Genomic DNA, 19,598 nt, shown 5'->3' on the forward strand with positions numbered 1-19,598 from the left:
ATGAAGCCTGCTACTGTGAACTGAATGTACAATTACGACCTTCTGCTTTTGTTGGTGGGTTCTGTTCTCATTGAATTTTCATGTTGATTTGTCATGTGTTAATGAATTATTGTCCAAAACACCATTTTTAGGAGTCATAGCTACACTTTTTTTAGTATAGGGAAGGATAATGATTAGTTTGTTGAATGGTATTCCCAATATGATTACTCTACTATATTCCTATTGTTAACTAGGGAAGGCATTGAGAACGCATCCTATTGAATTTTTTGACTGCATGAGGACTCCTTATGTTTTGGAACATTCCTGGAAATAAGCATTTAATGAATAAAACGAGAACCTACATCAGCTTGTACAAAAAGTGGTTGAAACTATTTTATTTAGAACTACTTCCGGGGAACACTGTTGACTTCTGATGGCCTGACACAGAGAATTCTGAAATGGGTAGTGTGATGTTGTGACCCAAAAATTTTTTGACCTTTTTTTTTTTTTGGCTTGTGGGTCATGGACCCTGGTTAGTACTATCTTGTAGCCCGGTGGTATGTAAGGGTCTTTAGGGTTTGGAGTGAGATAACGAGAGAACACTGAACATCGCTGGAAAGGGAGTGAGAGCGAGTGCTAGGGTTTGGGGGCTGAAACTTGTAATCTCCTGTTTTCTGCATGGTGAAATCTTTCGACAGATCTTCACCATGGACGTAGGCTTAGACTTGAGCCAAACCACGTAAATCTTTGTGTTCTTTGTGCATGGTGTGTTTACTTTCCCGTTGTGATTCTTGTTTTGTTCTTGGTTCGCTGCATTTGTCATAACAGATATTTTTAAGCTATTAATGGTTATTTCACAGCTGGCATCAATTTGCGAATGATAAAATTGTTTTTTGTAGAAAAAGAGGGAGATGATCTGAAGAATTTTATCCCAGTCCAGTTTAAAAGTGCTTAGAAAGTTATTCAGAGGTGCTTAATTTCTTATTGATGACAAATTTGGTTATCCTGGATGCTTAGGAAGGAAATATTAATTTTCTTGGCGATCAAATTGAACTAATGAATTGGATCTATTTCAGTAATTTTTTTTGGTGATTCTCTATAGGGTTTATTTTATTTTTTTTGATAAGTCATCCATCTATCTGTATTAAAAGATTGGATTGTGAGTCTGTCAGACAACTGTATGACCACCCCAGCCACAGGGCTATTAATCACGCTCTGGTCATACAGTCATGGTTCATCCACCAGACTTAGGTTCCTGTCTTCTTAGTAATCAAGGATGCAGAGGTACGAGCCTATAGAACAGATTCTGTTCAAGTAAGGTCGTTCTCTATAGGGTTTATTTATATAGAAGAATTCTTTGTAAGGTTTAGGGCTAAACATGCTAGGGGTTTTTAACCATATTATCAGAAGGATTGTCTTTTTACCAAAGTGGTGATATCTTGTGAAGGTAGGTATCCCATGGTTTTTCTTCTTAACTCTAGCTGATATCTATTTGTAAACCTGTAAGTAAAAGCTTAGAGATCAGTTCTAATGCTTTATCCCAGTGTAGCTTTTTGGAACAATCACAAGTGATATTTATTTCTTTTTGGGTAATAGTTTGGGTTTCTCCTCGTTAATTTATGGTCCGTAATACCTATGCACCCCCCACTATTTTATTCCTTTATCTAACCCGGTTTTCTAACCGACTTCTGTTCCCTGTAAAATTAAGTTAAATCTGTCTTGGGAATTCTGGCAATTCTTTTTTAAGAGTTTTCGCATACTATTAGTAAACCTGCCCCTTTCTCTCTCTCTCTCATATGAACATTTTGAATATAAGTTGTCCAGCACTTTTGATTTCCAATCGGTGGTTAAGATTAAGTAATAATTAGCCATCGTAATTATTGTTGTTGTTGTTGTTGCTTTTGATGCTTGACTCAATTGAACAAGCTTTAATTTTAACATTTGCAGTCAGCCATGTTCATAACTTTTGACATTGGGGCTTTGCATACCATTATCATCCCTCCTCTCTCTAGACTTGGGACTACTTGTTTAGTGTTAGCACGACCTCCTTTCCAGCTTGAGTGTTACTCCTGCAATGTTCAACTACTGTTATTAACTAATTTGGCCTCCATTCCTTGCATAAATCCAAATTGGCTATCACCCACTGTAGATTCCTCTCTTAATCTTTATTCTGTCACCCTTTCCTATAAATTCATTCTGTTGCATAAATTTGTTAGCCATTCAATTCTTGTATTTCCTAAAATTCTTCATGCCTCTACATGTATGTGATCAGTCCTTAAATGAGTCATCAACGTAACTTATTATTAGATCTATTTATCTCTACTTTTATTATAATATTTTCCTATCCTCATTTCACAGGCATTGAAATTAATTTTTTTTTTTTTTAATCTATTTAATACATCATTCTCTTTAACTAATATTGTTTGATCCATTTCCTTAATGCATCTGACTTGTATGTTTTTAGTCAACCTATAACTTATAAATAGTTTTTTCACCCTCTTTTGTACCTAATGTTTTATTTTTAAAAAAAAGTAGAATTGTAATAAAAAGCTTTCAAAAGGAGAACGCAGCCCAAAACAAAAAGAAGAGCCTAATAGGGGCCATAGGGCCCCAAATCTCTCAGAATGTCCAAAACATCAACTATCTCCCCCACGGATTTACAATTCCTCCCAGCAACCCATCAAAATAGAGAGCTAAGAAAAGAAAACTTCAACACCCCAATAGGAGACTCCTCATTGTTCTCTCCAAAGACACCACCAAAGGCACAAGGGTGCCAGTGTGCCACCCTCCAAGAGTCACGGGCTTGAGGTCCCACAAAACATCCTCTCCAAGCCTCAATCAAACCTATTGAGGTCCGAGGCACGACCCAAGAGTCACGGGCCTGAGGTCCCACAATGTACCTAATGTCTTATACAAAGCATTGAATGTATTTTGTTTAGCTTTATTTACCATCTTCTTAGCTTCTTTTTCAATTTCTTGTAGTGGAAGATGTAATCTGAAACTAAAACATTTTTTTTTATTTTTCTGATAAGTAAAGACTAAACATTTTATCCATGTCCCTCTTAATTTTTTTCTTTTGTTTTGATGAGTGAGATTAAATTAGAAAGTGTTCAAATGGGGAATGCATCCCACAAAAGCTACACAAGGACCAGATAGGCCCCTAAGCTCTCAAAGTATCCAAGAAATCAACTTGTCTCCCCCAAAGATTTACAATTTCTCCCAAGAACCTAACAAAGAGCGAACTAATAATAGAGAATTGCAGCGTCCCAACAGGAGATTCTTCCCCATCAAAGGATCTCCTATTCCGTTCCTTCCACAAACATCACCACATGCATAAGGGCGCCACCTCCAAGCGATACGGGCTGGGGAACCCACTGTACCTCCTCTCCAAGCCTCAATCAAGCCTCTCGAAGATATAGGTATAACTCATTGGACCCTGAACAAAACCGCCACAGGCCAGTGCAACAGAAGAAAATCTACCGACTCTTCATCCCTCTTGCACTTACAGCTCCAGCTGACAATGACCTGTGTTCTTCTCAGGTTATTGTGTGTCAAAATCCTTCCAAGAATTGCCGTCCAAGCAAAGAAAGCCACCTTAGTAGTACTATGTTGTACTATGTATGTGATAGGGAGCGGAGGCGGGATATTAGAGGATGATGCCTAGTAAGGTTGCATTTTTTATTCAAATGATATTTTCCAGTAAGATTCAGATTTTAGATCACCTACTAAATAGGGTTAGATCTAGTGTTTGTGCGTAGATTTTGAGGATTTGCTGTCGCTTTATTTTTATTGCTGATTAACTTGGAGCATCTCTTGCTCATTTCCAAAGCTTTTTGGGATAAGTTGGATGGTTTTCATGTAACAAGTAATTTTCTTATATTTAATTCTGCAGTAACTTTATCTAGCTGAGGCTTTCATGTAACAGTAGTACTTTTCTTATGTCATTCTCAAAGCTTTTTGGGAAGAAGTTAATTGCTAGAATAATTTAGAATTATCCTCCATATGGATGACATTCTGCTTGGTATGGAATTCTGGAAGTTCAAGGCTATGGAGCTTGAAAACCTTTATTATGATGAATACAATCTAAACCCTCAAATCATTTCGCACAAATTTGCATCTACATTTTGGACATGTTTGGAGTATGCAGAAATGAGTGTAGGAATGTGTTGCATTTGATATTGTGTTTCGACATGTTATTTGACGCCTTTATGGAAATAATTGTACTACTTTGACAAAAAAGTGGGGACTTGTATATAAGAAACGGATGATTTAATTGTTGAGCAATCTCTCCCCATCTATTCCTTCATTCGTGTAAATAAATTTATTTCTGCCAATAGAAGTTTTTGCAGAAGTTTCCTTTTTTAATTCTTTATAATGTGATCTGCGGATTGATTGTTTTCAAGCTTGGCTTACTTTAATGATAGTTATTTATTACTATGGCTTTGAAGGCAATTTTGTGGTCCTGCTTTTTTTTTTTTTTAATTTTTTTTTATTACTAAATTCTGTGGTCCTGCTTTAACTTTAACGCCTCTGGCATTCTTCAGGAACTCTACATTGCAAGATGTCCCTGCACAGCTTGCTGTAAGCCTGGATGATTCACATCCTGCACATTATCGTGAAGAAAACACCCATAAGCAAGTCACATTTAGCGACCCTGTCAGCAGCAGTGAGATGGATGATCTCGATGTAGAGGGACAACAATTTGAGAGAGAGACTAATTCTAATTGGGTCTCAAAAAGCTCTCCTTATACAGCCGCTGAAGATCCCAGCTCCTCATATTCTCCTTTTCTACAACCAGTTCTTGAAGAACCTTCCTCCTCTTATTCAGAGGGTAAAAATTTCTTTTGCCTTCATCTTTTTTGTTGATTAGTTTGAGCATTGCCTTCTGCTATCATTGACTAAATTCATTGCATTACACAGCTGGAGATGATGATCCATTACCAGCAATAGAAGCCCTCCAAATTTCAGGTGAGGCTTTTCCAGGACGGGAACTACAAGCATGCGGATTCTCTATTAATGGAACAACCAGTTGTAATTTTGAGGTGCTCCCTATTATACACTTTTAATTGCCTGTTCTATCTCACTTTTACCAGTGTGAATTGTCATTAAATTCGCTAAAAAGGTTCCTTAAAATGCCTAAATATGGGTGATCTTCTGTTGGATTTTCATATAACACTTAATAAATTTTGTGCTATCTTCTGCACTCAGTGGGTTCGGCATTTGGAAGATGGATCTGTCAACTACATTGAAGGTATTCTGTTTCTTTTGGTTTCTTTTTCATTTGATATTCTCATTCTTTTACTACTACAAATATTTATGTAGCTCATGAGAAGTTTTTAATGACAGGAGCAAAGCAACCGAACTATCTTGTTACTGCCGATGATGTTGATACATACCTTGCCATTGAAGTGCAGCCTCTGGATAACAGGAAGCGCAAGGTACAATCTTGCAAATTGAGAATTGCTCATCTTATGTTATATTTAGAGATGAGTACTCCGTGGATTCTTGCGTTATATCTTTCATGTGTTGTGGACTGAGTGTTTTTCTTTTCTCAGCTCCAATTTCCAATGGAACTTTAAATTCAAAATTGGCAATGTTGAGAAAATTGACAAAATTTTAACCAAAGAATGTTTAAATAACGACTAAACTGCCCTTCACAGAGTTAGAAGACTTTAATAGCCTTAAAATGCAATGAAATTAGAGTGGTATTTTTCTTTCTACCTCTGAAAAGTCTCAACAAATTTCCTCTTCTTCTTCTCTCCATCTCTTAACAATAGATCATATATTCATAATATACACTCACACACACAAAATATTTTTTTATTGTTTTAATTCCATCTCAGAACTTTTTATTTTAAGATTTTTTTTTCCCTTGTATTGTTCATTGCACATTATAGGGAAGTATCTGTTTCTAGGCTTCTCTCTCTATCTTTTCACCATCTGATATATTAAAATGGTCACTCCACCCGCTCGAGCTCAAGCCGATTACGGTTACCTGATAAAAAGCTCCTATTGATCGGCTACAGTGGTAAGTGCATATACATATGTATCAGGATCTCTCGGCCTACCTGTTGTATATACACACACATATGCTTCACCCAAATTGTATATACGTTATATTTTATATATACCTCACCCATTGATTGACTCTTTGCGAGGCTGTAGAGTTGGAGCCCACGCCCGTGAGTGTTGGAGGTGGTTCCCCTTTGTGTTTGGTGGTGCTTATGGAAGGAGCGGAATAGAAGATCTTTTGAAGGGGAGGAATCTTCCTTAGGGGCTTTGAAGTTTCATATTATTTGCTTTCTTTTTAGTTGGGTTTTGGGGAGAAATTGTATATCCATTGACGAGTTTATTGATTTTTTGGGTTCGGTGTGTCCTTAGGACCTTGTCTCTGGCTTCGGCTCTGTATAGCTCTTGGGATACGTTCCCCGTTTGAAAGCTTTTCTATACATTTTACTTATCAAAAGTATATATATATATACATCACCCAATTTGGAGATCCATCTCTCCAGATACGATCAATGCAATTTTCAAATTGTGTATTTGGAGACAACATGAATTGAAATTCTAAGCAAGAGCAAATGATTGTGTCTGAGATTGTCTTAAGGATTTGATGGGGAGGGTCTTAAGGATTTGATATAGGAATCGATTTTATTTCAATTCTTGTGGGTGCATTTATTTGATTCAACAAAAAGTTATTTAGACACATAAGATCCCTTGCAGTGAGTGCATGTATATGGAAAAAGAGAGAGAACAAGATGATGAAACAGAATCCCATTTGGATCACAACAGAGAGAGAGAGAGAGGAAATAAAACTAAAAATAAATAAAAATAAGAAATAGAAAACCGGATGAGCAAGTCATGGGCATGAGGTTTTGGGTCTGATTGGATAAGAATTTGAAGCTACTGCCACAGTGACCTAGTTCTTTTGAAGGAAGGGCGGATCTGTGGAACAGTAAAACCACACACACACACACACACACGCACACGCATATATATATTTTAACATGACAGTTAAACAACCTTTGACTCTTTAGTTTCTACTAGATTTTATGTTTCTACCATCCTTGGGGCTCGAGGCACCTAACACCCATTTTCTCTGCAGAGAGAACTCAAATTGCTAAGTCAGTATCCCAAAACCTCAACACATCAAAGATATGTGGGTTTATGTTGTTGGAGAATGTGAATGGTATTTGGTGGCTGGTTAGGTTTGGAGAAGTGGTGGTGCATGGATGGTCATGGTTGTGGTGGTGGTGGTTTTGGAGTTAGGATTTTATGTGGAGGCGGGGGAGATTGTGGCAAAAGGAAGCAGAGTGGAGAGGTGGTCGTGGTGGCGGCAGTGGACATGGCAGTGGGAGGAGGCGGCTAGGGAAGGACGTGGATAGCAGAAAAGAGAAAGGAGCAAGGTGGCTATATTGTTTTAGTGGAGAAGGTGGTGGTGAGAGTGGTGGGAAGAGGTGATGGCGGTGGAAGGGGGAAAGGAGAGGAGAGAGATACTGCAGAAAGGGAATATAGAGAAAAGAGAGAAATCTGACACAAATATTATATTATGCAGGGGACTTTCACTTCAAATGTTCTTTTACATTATAATAATATATATATATTTTTTGATAAATAATAATAAATTAAAAAAGGCGATGAATAGGGGAATGCGCCCCATAGACATAAAAGAAACCGGGAACTAAGGCCCCAAAGAATCCAAAAAAGAAATTAAATCAACAGAAGAGGAACAGGAACATTTGTTCACATAACTGAAGAGAGAACGAATAATAAAAAGTTTCAGTGTCGCTGTAGACGATTCCTTTCCTTCGAACATTCTACTATTTCTCTCCCTTCAAATGCACCACCAAATACAATGCGGTGCAGATCTCCAATAATCACGAACGCTTCTACTCACACGACAACCTCTCCAAGCATAAATCAGCTCCTTAGTAGAACGTGGCATTACCCAATACATGCCAAATAGCCCAAGAATAAGATTCCAACAGTCGTGCACTACAGAACAATGTATTAGGAGATAATCAACTGACTCCCCATTCTGCTTACATATGCAACACCAATTAACAAAATAATTTCTCATTTTCCTCAAATTATCGATTGTCAGAATCTTACCCCAAATGGCGGTCCATACAAAAAAAGCCACCCTAGTAGGAGCCATAGAACGCCAAATAGTCTTCCATGGAAAATCAGAGGGTGCAAAATTAGACGAACGTAAGAACAAAGACCTTACTTCAAAACGACCGTGAGAAGAGGGAATCCAAATCAAATTGTCATAACCCCTGCCAATTCCTTCCTGCCAATACAATTGATTCAAAAAAATGCTCACATCATCTAACTCCCAATCCTAAAAAGAACGCCGAAAAAGAACATTCCACGTAATTCGACTATTATCAAGCTGATAACAGTTAGCTACGGTGGCATGTTTATCAACTGCAATACTGAATAATCTTGGGAAAGTACAACATAAAGGCTGATGTCCACACCAAAGATCTTCCCAAAAACGAACGCGACTGCCATCACGAACTCTAAATCTAACATGAGGAGAAAAGGCATTCCATCCTTTCCGAATGGATTTCCAAGCCCCAACTCCTCCCGCAATAGAAACCGGACGTGTAGTCCATCCTCCAACATCATCCCCATACCTGTAGGAAACTAATCTACGCCAAGGGCGATGTGTTTCCTTCCCGTATCTCCACAACTATTTACCCAAAAGGGCTTGATTAAAAGGAATCAATCGTCTAATACCGAGACCCCCAGTTTTATAGGCTTGCAGACTTGCTCCCATCGAACAAGGTGATACTTGAACTCTTCTCCCCTTCCTCCCCAAAGGAAATTCCGTTGAATTTGTTCAATTCACATTATAATAATATTTAAAACACGGGTATAAAGGATTTTTCATACAACTAGTCATAGTGGTACACGGTGTAATATTGACCATTCTTGTCACTTGTGTGTAATTAAGCCAAACCTCAGGGGATGTTAGTGTGCTCTACCCATATTTTAAGTCGTCAATAGTTGCTTGATCGATTCAATAGTAAACAGTGGTGAACTAAATGCTTGAACCAGAGTTACGGATCAATTGAATTGGTGTCCATAGAGCCTGAACCAATCAGACTGTTGACTGATCAAGTGTGTACAAATTCATTTTGATGGTGGCTTATGAATTTTTACAATGACATGAATCTTTTTGTTGCCCACTTCCCAAAGCTCTTGGGCGCACTTGTACTCTATTATTATTATTTTTTTCCAGAAACTAAAACTGGTTAAATGTTTTGATTCGTTCTTGACAATCTGTATGTGGTGTTTGTTCTATGGGAACGATATCGCTTGCAATTGTTTCTCATAAGATCGCTACTTCAGTGTGGAGTTGTAGGTCACCGACGAGTGGTTGTTGTAAAGAAGCACGAATACTGGTTATAATATCAGCAAAAGAACGTTCACCTGTACTTCCATACGTGCTGAGCTCAACATATTCTTGTGCAGTCAAAGGGGGTTTGATTCCGTAAAAGATGATGATTAGTTATGTTAATGTGGAAGTAGTGGCTGGTGATTCCAATTTGGATATTAGTTGGGACGCTTTTCGTCAGAGGTAAATCAACAGCTATGATTCTGGGTAAATTTTTACCTGGCAATAACCTTGTTTCTTTTTTACTAGACGATTGATGGAGAATGAGATATTACTTGCATGCACGAGATGCACATGACTCACCTATGCTTGGAGAAGGGGCAAGGAAAGATATATTTAAGAGTTCCCCCCTATATTTTAGGAATTATTTTATATCCTATTGTAATTGAGATTTCCTTATTTCTTTAGAGGTCTATTATTTGTAGTTGTGCTTGAGTAGGATTTTGTTTAATTTCTTATGTATAGGGCTTGTCACAATTGTTTGGATACTCAGTGATGATTATTGAAGATTGATCATATTGGTACAGTGAATTTTCTTCCCCTTAATTCTACTTCTCCCTCCTCTCTATTCTTCTTCTTCTCTTGTTCCTTCTCTCTCAATTTTGCATCAGAGCCAGCTTCATCCTACATCACCAATGGTCTTGAGCGATGTCAAAGACGCTTTTGGGCTTCATGCGGTTTTACCAACCTTAGACTGGGTTTGGGTTTGGATTAGGGATTTTTAAATTTGGCCTAAAATTTGATTATATGCTTCCAGATGTGAATTAATTCTGCTGGCATAAAAATTTAATGAAGGGTTATGTGTCAGTACATTCTTCTAAGAGATTATTATGCTGATCAAATTATATACTTCTTGTATACTGGATTATATTAGTGGTTAGAATCTACCTTCATATCTATGTTTATCATGCAGCATGGTTAGTTTGCATAAAATCTGAAGTTGCTCAATGTTGTTCCTCTCAAATATTCACTTGCATCAAACTAGTACTTAAACTGTTTTTATTTTTTATTTTGTGGAAATTTCAGGGTGAACTAGTAAAGGTCTTCGCCAATGAGCATAGAAAGATAACCTGCGGTAAGCTAATTAATTTGATACTTCTATAAGTTCCAAGTGACTTTTGAGTTTAACTTGTATTTTTTCAGGCACAGCTGTTTAAACGTCTTCTGAAATCTAGAAATGGTAACTGATATATCAGTGACTGAAGGTCATATTTTCCATCATTGTTGAACAAATTTCTTGCACCTGAATTAGTAACCTTTCTTAATTATAAGAGAATTTCTAGATTATGTGCACCTAATTTATATGATGTATTTTTCTAGGATGCACAATGTTCTTTAATTTATTTCATTCTGCTCTGAGATTGATTGAATTTCTTTTGTAGATAAATACATGTTCGAGTTGTTTTTTCTATAAGTGCGTTGTTCATTTAAGCTGCATGTTGATATCTGTGACTGGTTAAAGTTGTGGGTTTGAAGGTGCAGATTGTGGACTTTGATTTCAATTAATAATGTTCTTATTACTAATTCTTGGCGTGCACAGATTATCCGGATGCTATGGAATTTGCACATTGATAATATCAGCTTTTTTGTTTGCTTTTTACACTAGTGAAGATCATTATAGTTAAGTAACTAGTAAGCTTCTAGGTTTACTCAATCCTGTGGAGATGTGGCACCGTATGGCTATTTGGCTGTCGAGTATCTGTGCAAGTTGATCAGGAGTAGTAAAGCGTCACCAGTGAGATACTGGTTTGTCCATAGTGTGCATGGTGCAGAGATAATCCTCGATTCCTTTGATGTCTTTTGGTCATTGAACTTCGACTGTCTATGTTCATCAAGGCTGGGCAGCTTTGGTGTGTGCAGAAGTCCACTTCTTGTGAAGCAATTCCACATGTCAACTGGAGGTCGGAGTTTTTTTTTCCGCCTTGGAAGTTAACTGGATATCGGAGTTGTTGTCATGGTAATACCGCCTGTAAAGCTAGAGTGACCTATTGTCATTCTCAAAGTTGCCACATGGCTGTCTGGAGATGCAAAGTGGGCTGGCCCTTCAACAATATGTGGCGCAATGAGAGATGCCAGCTTGGCAACTAGTGGGACATAGTGGTGCAGGACGTGTAGGGTTGTTTTGATATAGATTTAGAACCGGAATGAAAGCAAGGGATGAGAATGAGAAGATAAGATGAGGCTAAAAGAAGGAGGTGAGAAAACAGACGAAAGTGGATGAGAAATCAAAGTGAATAGATAGGATGGACTGACGGGTGGAGAAGAGCAAGACGAGGGAGAAGAAGACACAGAGGGAGAGTTTTCATGACATAGGGTCAGATCCAATAGTGTTGACCACTGATGTGTTCAAGGGCCATTCAAGTTTACCACTCTTTTTATTTTAGAGGTGATGTCACACTCACTAATTACCCATCAGGGCGTTATCCGAGGTCCTAAAATGCTCATCTTCTTGTATATATATACTCAAGAATGCAATAATGCTCTTTCAGACCTTGAGTTTATGTAGTTTATATGTTCATAATTATTTTTAATAAACAATTTATTTGTTATCATTCCTTGACCTTCATCTGTAGTTAAATTTTTTTGTTTAAAATTACGGGTTCAAGATTAAATTACAGAAGGCAGAGCTGATGTGAATTTAAATCAAATTTATTTCTATTTCTTTTTATAGGAGCATATAGGGTTTTGTATAGAGCTTAAGACTGAATCTTTAATTCTTAATCATGCACACACTGTGAGAGGTCATCTAGTTGTGTGAGTGATCTTGTGTTATTCCAAAGAGCTGAAGGAGTCACATTCATAGAGAAAAACATGCAGTGAAGAATCCTATCTACTGTTCCTTGATCACAGACAACACGTGGCTTGACAAGAATCACAAACGCTTTGTGGTCTATGCTTTGGGTGATTCATTTGTGTCTCTTTTGTGCATCTGAAACTCTTTTCTGTAGCTTTCTTGTTTGTTACAAACTTTTTTCTAATTTCAATCAGAAACTCTTTGAAAATCATGGATATCCTTTTTTACAAAATGTAGGGGATGTTATGTACTTCCGTTAATGGGAACCTCTTGGTAAATGGATTTCTTGTGTGATTTCATGAGTCAGGACTGATTTATTATTCAATCTAATTATATATGTTCTTCAGTCTTCACCATTGCCATTTATTTTGATTTGGTTTCCCAGTCACCTTCTAAACATGCCCCTGTTTTCCACTTGCTGTATTGTTTTCCTCTTCTCATGTCCTCTCCTGATGCCAATTTTTTAACTGGTATGTATAGAGTAATTGAGAATACGAAAAAGAAGTTGATTTAAAATCTTAAACTGGTACTCTAGAGTAGGAAACGGAAATTCAGACCTGTAGAATGTAGTTATAATAAGTGGTTTATGTTTTGTCATAAGCAAGTCTACATTGGAGTTAAAATTACAAGCCCATATATTTTATGATGTAGGGTTGAACAGATTTGGTCCCTAGATGTGCACAAACAGCATTCAAATAAGTAGAAATTCCATTGCATTTAGTCCTTATTCATAGGTTTTTATCTTTGTAGTGTATAATCAAAATAGCCAACTTATTTGCTTTGGGGCTTCTTGTATATTTCTTGGGAAGTAAGATTTTTGTAGGGGGCCACAGCGTTGCTGCTGCATCCTTTGCAGTAGAATATGATTGAGAACCTAATTATATTTTATTTTTTCTTATTAAATTGTTCACTTTCTATTTGGACCTCACATTTTGCTAGTGCATTAATACTGCAATATGCTTCACCTTTTCCCTTATTGCCACAGATCCTGAAATGCTCAATCAGATAGAGAAGACACTTTACAATGGTCATGCTTCATATAGGGTATCAATGTCGGTATGAATAATTTCCTATATTATTTTTCATCCCTTCTCATTTGGTTATTAAATTTATACTACAAGATGTACTGTACAATTTCACTTGCTTGAAGAGGATTAAGACAATCATTCAACTTATCATGGTGCAGACTGGGTACCTTGATATATGGGAGCCAGGTACCTTGACCATCAAGAGGGACGGCTATACTATCAAGTGTATCGGACCGAGTGCTGTTGTTGTCACTGAGAAGTTTTCACAGACAAGTGTATGATTCTTATTTTCTTAATCTCTTAAAAAGTATATAACGTTAAAAGGGATCAGCCAACCTACAAAGTGTTACAATTTTTTGTATTGTATATAGTATGAAATGTTATATGAATAGGTTTCATGTATCAGAAAGACGAGAAGTTCTGCTTTTGCTTCTTCTTTCCTTTTTCTTCCCCCCCGCCCTCCCAACCGTGGCATTGTCTGGGTTTACAAGGTCTTGAGCATTTAATAAAATCTTTCGTTAGTTACATATGTTAATTATGGTATGCTCGTCTAAATTTTTATTTATTTGTGTATCTCTTATTTTATATTTTTCTTCCCTTTGCAGGTTAATATTCCATATGGACAGGCCACAGAATTTTCTATAGTTGGTTCTGGAGGGGTTGAGCGTATTTTACGGGCAGATAACACGGCAGATATTAGCTGGTAAGTTCCAAATAATTTCGATTCCATATACATTTATGTTTGTTGGCAGACAACATAACCAGTATTATCTGGTATATTCTGAATAGTTTCTATTGCATATACATATATGTTTGATGAACATCCTCATCAAATTTATCAAATTAATGGATACTGATGTGTGAAAGAATTCTTTATGCAATGGCATGGGTGATGGGCATTCCTTATAAATTTAGGTGTTTAACATCTCTTTCAACATTGTTGGAATGTATAATGCATCTTTTACTTTCCTGCAGTCAACTCTTTACTGTTAAGTTGAGTTAAATACACTTTTCCTTAAGGAACAAAATTTCATGCATGCACAAAATAAAAGGCCATTAACTGTCCAGCTGGGTGATGGGAGGTGCGGATTGAGGACAGACTTCAACTTGCCATTATTTGCACACAATAGCTTTCTCAGACCCAACAAAAATCCCATGCATGCACAAAACAAAAGGCCATTAACTGTCTGACTGGGTGATGGGAGGGGGTATTGAGGACAGGCTTCAACTTGACATTGTTTTGCACAAAATAGCTCTCTCAGACTTGACCTGCATAATCAAGCTTGTCAACCCGAGCTCTTTGTCATTGCACCGTAGAATGGTCCCCTCAACGAGTACACAAAATCAGCCCTTTAAATTACTAAAGTGAAAAAGAAAATATTTGACCATTCCACATTGCTGGTAAAATATTTCACCAATCCACATTGCTAATTTCTTGCAATAATTATGAAGCATCTCTTAAGAGCTGTTGCTAGTTTTTCCAATAATGTTGCTGGTAAGTCCTGTTGGGCGATTCACATCTCTTAAGATTAACAATACAGATGCAGCATATTCTATCAGGATTCTAATAAATATGCCAAAATGAAAAGATGTCCAACAAGATTGTGATCCTAATATTACATGCTTCACAATATACATAGATACATCCATGTTACACAGCTGCAAGGGATTTGAAAACTGGCAGATTTTATGAGCTTGTGGTAGCTTATAGTTGGAAATGTTTTTGCTTTAGCCAACAGTAGACATTAATTTAAGGTTACAGAAGGAATTGTCTATGTCAGTTTTGGGTACTATGATATGTTTTTTGTTGCAATATCATGAATCAGCAGATTCCCATTGTTTAAACTCTTACGAGTTTTTGATCTTTTCTCCACTTGGCAGTTCAAGGGATACAATTGTTCTCACCATGAGATTATTTATCATAAAGGTACGGCTTAAAACCTTCATTTTGTGTTTCTTTTAGTATACGTGGCAGGAAGTTCCCCGATTTTTTTTTTTTCCTTTGCCTGAAGTCTATTTTCTTCAAATCTTAAGTAGACAATATGTTATTTGCCAAATCTTATTTCTTGTAGCATACAATATAGAACTCTTAGCAATTTATAATTTCAACACCCATTATTTGATTTCATCATGCAGTTCTGTTCAATTGTTAACTCTCCAGCGATTTTTTTCTTCTTCATTTCATTTACATATATTGCATATGGTTCCATTCACAGTTTACCTGCTTCTTTCTTGTATATGAATATATGATAAAAGATGTATCCGTTCTGCACTGGCCACTGTCTGTATTCTGTTGCTCATTTCGTATTTGATAAAGATGACATGGTCAAGAATTGTGTTTTACCTTTGCTAGTCGTCACTGTTACTATATGTCTCTACCCTCTGCACTACCTCTTCGGTCCGTCTAACAGCAGTTGTTCTTTCAAAAGGCTTCTTTTATTGGTATGCAGGAGTAAGTAGTGGGTGGACTAGAGTCGCATGAAAATGTTGTGATATTGTCACATCAACAGAATCTAAAGTTAATACCTAGCCCTAATTTATAGAAACATTGTGGATCAGCTTTTAAGAATATGTACATGTCTGGAGGAGGCTTCTGCTTTAATGATTAAATTGAATGTCCTTGTTGCTTCACATGCATGGCAGTTTACAACTTGTTTCTGGGCTGTAACATAATTTTTTCGAACACTTCTTTAAATATTTTGTTTCTCCTGTCATATTTATTGATGGACAAATGTACCTTTACATACATACAAGAGGCAGCGTTTATTTCATCGATTCAAGGAACTAGGAGGCCCAATTGGTTAGAATTGTTTATGGATTTTGAAAATTGTACTCTAGATCATGGGGTGGGTGTTGCGTGATCCCTTGAAGAGATGAGGCCCCACAGGTAGGTGGTTTTTGGGGTTGAGACCAGCTGTGTAAAGATAAAACACTAAGCATGACTAAAGTTAGAACCATTGTGGGAGAAACTAGTGAATTTTCAGTTACTGTACTTTTTTTCTTTCATAGTTGATACTCACACACAGATGCCTCCTTGGAAGCTTCAACCCTTGACCTCCCTTTGGGAAGTAAGGGTCTGATACCGCTAGACCACTGGTCCGTTGGTAATTTTCAGTTACTGTAGGCTTGCATCAAGAGTCAACGCCCATATCTTCATTCCTTAGTTATTGATGAAGAAACATGACGCATTTAGGATGAGATTTCAAGGTGCATGCTAATTGTTGATGATATTGTTTCAATTGATGAAACTAGAGTAGTATGTGCTAAATGGGAAGTTTGGTGGGATGCTTTAGAATTCAAAAGGGTTGAAGCTTTAGTAGAAATAAAACTGAATCTGTGGAGTGTAATTTTGGAAACCTAGATATACAAATAAGGAGGTGGTGAAGATTGAGGATTTAGAGATATAAAAAAGTTAACATTATTGTTATTGAGGCTCAATTATTTATAATGAAGGAGAAATCGGAAATAATGTTAATCATAGAATCATGACAGGATGATTTAAATAGAGGAGTGCATCTGATATATTGTGTGATCGGTGTAATCAATTAAGATTGAAAAGGAAGTTTTGTAGAAGAATGAGAGAATTGTGTAAAGGCTTGAACGAGATAAATTACTCATTCACAACTCTAGTATTTGTAGATAAAAAGAACACATGTTTATATTACAAGAAAGGAAATTAAATCAAATCACAGAATATTCTACGGCATATTCTACAGCATATTCTATAGCATAATCATATCTCTGCTAACACGGTAAGTCATTCCATAAATCGTGGCTATCATATATGTTAACACTCCCCCTCAAGTTGGTGCTTGGATATCTGAAATGCCCAATTTGGACGATGCATTCTCAAACACAACCTTGCTGACGCCTTTGTAAGAATGTCTACAAGTTGCTGAGAGTGTGTGACAGATGGAGTGCAAATTTTACCAGAGATGATCTTTTTTCGAATAAAGTGACGATCCACCTCTATATGCTTAGTTCTGTTATGCTGAATGAGATTTGCTGATATGCTAATGGCAGACTTCTTGTCGCAGTAGAGTGAGAATGGAAGCGACATTGGAAGACACAAGTCTGTCATCAAGGTTTTCAGCTATATCAATTCACATACCCCAATAGCCATAGCCTTATACTCTGCCTCTGCACTATATCAAGAGACAACATCTTGTTTCTTACTGCGCCAAGTAACCAAGTTACCACCAATAGTGGTACAATAGCCTGAAGTTGACCTCCTATTTGAAACTGAACTTGCATGATCAACATCTGTCCAAGCCTTAACAAGTAAGTGACCATGATTGGCAAACAAAATATCACGGCCCGGACACCCTTTTAAGTAGCGAATAGTTGCATCGAGGTGAGGGGCACGAGGAGAGTGCATGAATTGACTCACGACACTCACGACATAAGCAATGTTAGGTCGAGTCATGGATAAATATATGAGCTTCTCCACAAGTTGTTGATACTGACCAACATCTGACAACTCCCCCTCAGAATCAACGAACCAATGATTTTGCTCAATTGGAGTATCAACAGGACGAACGTCAAGCTGACCAGAAGCAGATTGCAAGTCAAGAACATATTTGCGTTTAGAGATGAAAATGCCAGCCTTGGAGTGAGTCACCTCAATGCCCAAGAAGTACCGAAAGGGACCAAGATCATTAATCTCAAATTGACGGTCAAGATAGCTCTTTAACTTCAGCAATTCCGGTAGTATTATCTCCGGTAAGAACAATATTATCAACATACACAATGAGGGCAACTGTCTTACCGCCTGAATGACGTAAGAACAAGGTATGATCAGCTGCACTTTGATGGAGACCAAACTTGAGCATGGCAGTGACAAAATGATTAGACCAAGCTCGAGGAGACTGCTTGAGGCCATATATGGAACGACAAAGACGACAAACCATACCATAATGAGTAGGAGAACGAAAGCCCGGAGGGGGAACCACACCTCCTCCTGCAAATCACCATTGAGAATGGCATTCTTGACATCTAACTGAAATGAGGCCAAAATTGAATCGCATCAACGAAAAATAATACACGGATGGTATTGATCTTGGCAACAGGGGCAAAAGTCTCTTGATAATCTATGCCATAAGTCTGAGCATAACCCTTGGCAACTAACCGGGCCTTGTAATGAGCAACTTACCTATCTGGATTATGCTTAACTGTAAACACCCAACAACAACCCTCAACCTTTCGTCCAATAGGAAGCGGAACCATGTACCAAGTCTGATTTTTCTCAAGTGCTTGTAGTTTTTCTGTCATAACATCACGCCATTGAGGTTGTGTTAGTGCATCTGCAACACTAGAAGGAAGAGGAACCGAGGCAACAGAAACAAGAAAACTCCGATAGGAGGGTGGGAGAGCACAATTAGAAACAAAATTAGAAATAGGGTATGTACAAGAACGTTTACCCTTTTGAAGAGCCATGGGGCAATCATCAAGCATAACAATAACTTGAGGAGACGGAGCTGATGCCGAAGGAACATGGCAGTTGATCGTGGGAGTAGAAGCTTGTACCTGTTGTCTACGACTATAAACCTGTGGAAAAGGAACAATTCCTCCTGCTCGAGGGGTATCACGAGGAGGAATCATAAAAGACGAAACAGGTAAAGGTAGAGGAGTTGAAGACGGAAGGAGGTGATCATCAATTATATTCAATGGGAACCATTCACTTTGAGAACCAACTGAACCACTATAGTATGGTGTATGCTCAAAGAAAGAAACATCCATGGATATAAACCGCCGACGACTAGGAGGATGGTTAACACCTTTAACCTTTTTGAGAGTGAGAATAACCCAAAAACACACACTTCAAAGCCTTTGGGTCAAGCTTTGTACGAGTTTGCCCCAACTGCTGAACAAAGCACATACACTCGAAGACTCGCGGAGGAATAAAAATAAGAGATGAATTGGGATGTAAGATTGAGAGTGGGGCAGCAAAGTTAAGAACTCTAGAAGGAGTCCTATTAATGATGTAAACAGCTGTAAGAACTGTATCTCCCCGAAATGACTGGGGAACATTCATGCCAATGCAGATTACTCTGGCTAAGTCAAGGATTTGGCGATTCTCTCTCTCAGAACGACCATTCTGTTGAGGGGTTTTAACATTAGACATTACACATACGAATGAACAAGATCAAAAGATGTTAAAGCAGATTTATTACTACTAATAGGATAATTGGAACGAACATGTTTAGCCAGGTGACACGTCTCACACAGGATAAATCTAAGACTGCCACGTTACGAAATAAGGAAGGAAATAAATGTTTTAAATAACCGAAAGAAATATGTCTTAAACGCATGTGCCAACGCATAAGCTGGGCTTTATTAGATGAAACATAATTAGAAAATGAAACTGAATGTGCTTAAGGTGACAAAGGAA

General features: G+C 37.5%; 1 protein-coding gene and 1 pseudogene across 4 annotated transcripts in view; one reads left to right on the forward strand and one right to left on the reverse strand.

Annotated features, from left to right (window-relative positions):
• The window catches only part of LOC132271274 (uncharacterized), a 33,274-nt gene that overhangs the window by 10,053 nt on the left and 3,623 nt on the right, over positions 1–19,598 (forward strand). For 2 of the 4 annotated variants that reach the window (XM_059772602.1, XM_059772603.1), the window contains exons 12-20: positions 4,524–4,810; positions 4,900–5,021; positions 5,188–5,230; positions 5,326–5,417; positions 10,412–10,460; positions 13,165–13,235; positions 13,366–13,482; positions 13,813–13,910; positions 15,089–15,134. In XM_059772602.1, the coding sequence (XP_059628585.1) occupies positions 4,524–4,810; positions 4,900–5,021; positions 5,188–5,230; positions 5,326–5,417; positions 10,412–10,460; positions 13,165–13,235; positions 13,366–13,482; positions 13,813–13,910; positions 15,089–15,134 (925 nt within the window). Of the gene's footprint in view, positions 1–4,523; positions 4,811–4,899; positions 5,022–5,187; positions 5,231–5,325; positions 5,418–9,339; positions 9,577–10,411; positions 10,461–10,528; positions 10,591–13,164; positions 13,236–13,365; positions 13,483–13,812; positions 13,911–15,088; positions 15,135–19,598 lie in introns of those variants that run through there. The other 2 variants (XM_059772604.1, XM_059772605.1) reach the window with 2 other exon arrangements.
• LOC132272297 (small nucleolar RNA U3) lies at positions 1,142–1,303 on the reverse strand (annotated as a pseudogene).

Source organism: Cornus florida, unplaced genomic scaffold (genome assembly GCF_030987335.1).
Source record: "Cornus florida cultivar Cherokee Brave unplaced genomic scaffold, ASM3098733v1 CherokeeBrave_3.0.0_Hap2_Chr08, whole genome shotgun sequence".
NCBI classification, from domain to species: Eukaryota; Viridiplantae; Streptophyta; class Magnoliopsida; order Cornales; family Cornaceae; genus Cornus; species Cornus florida.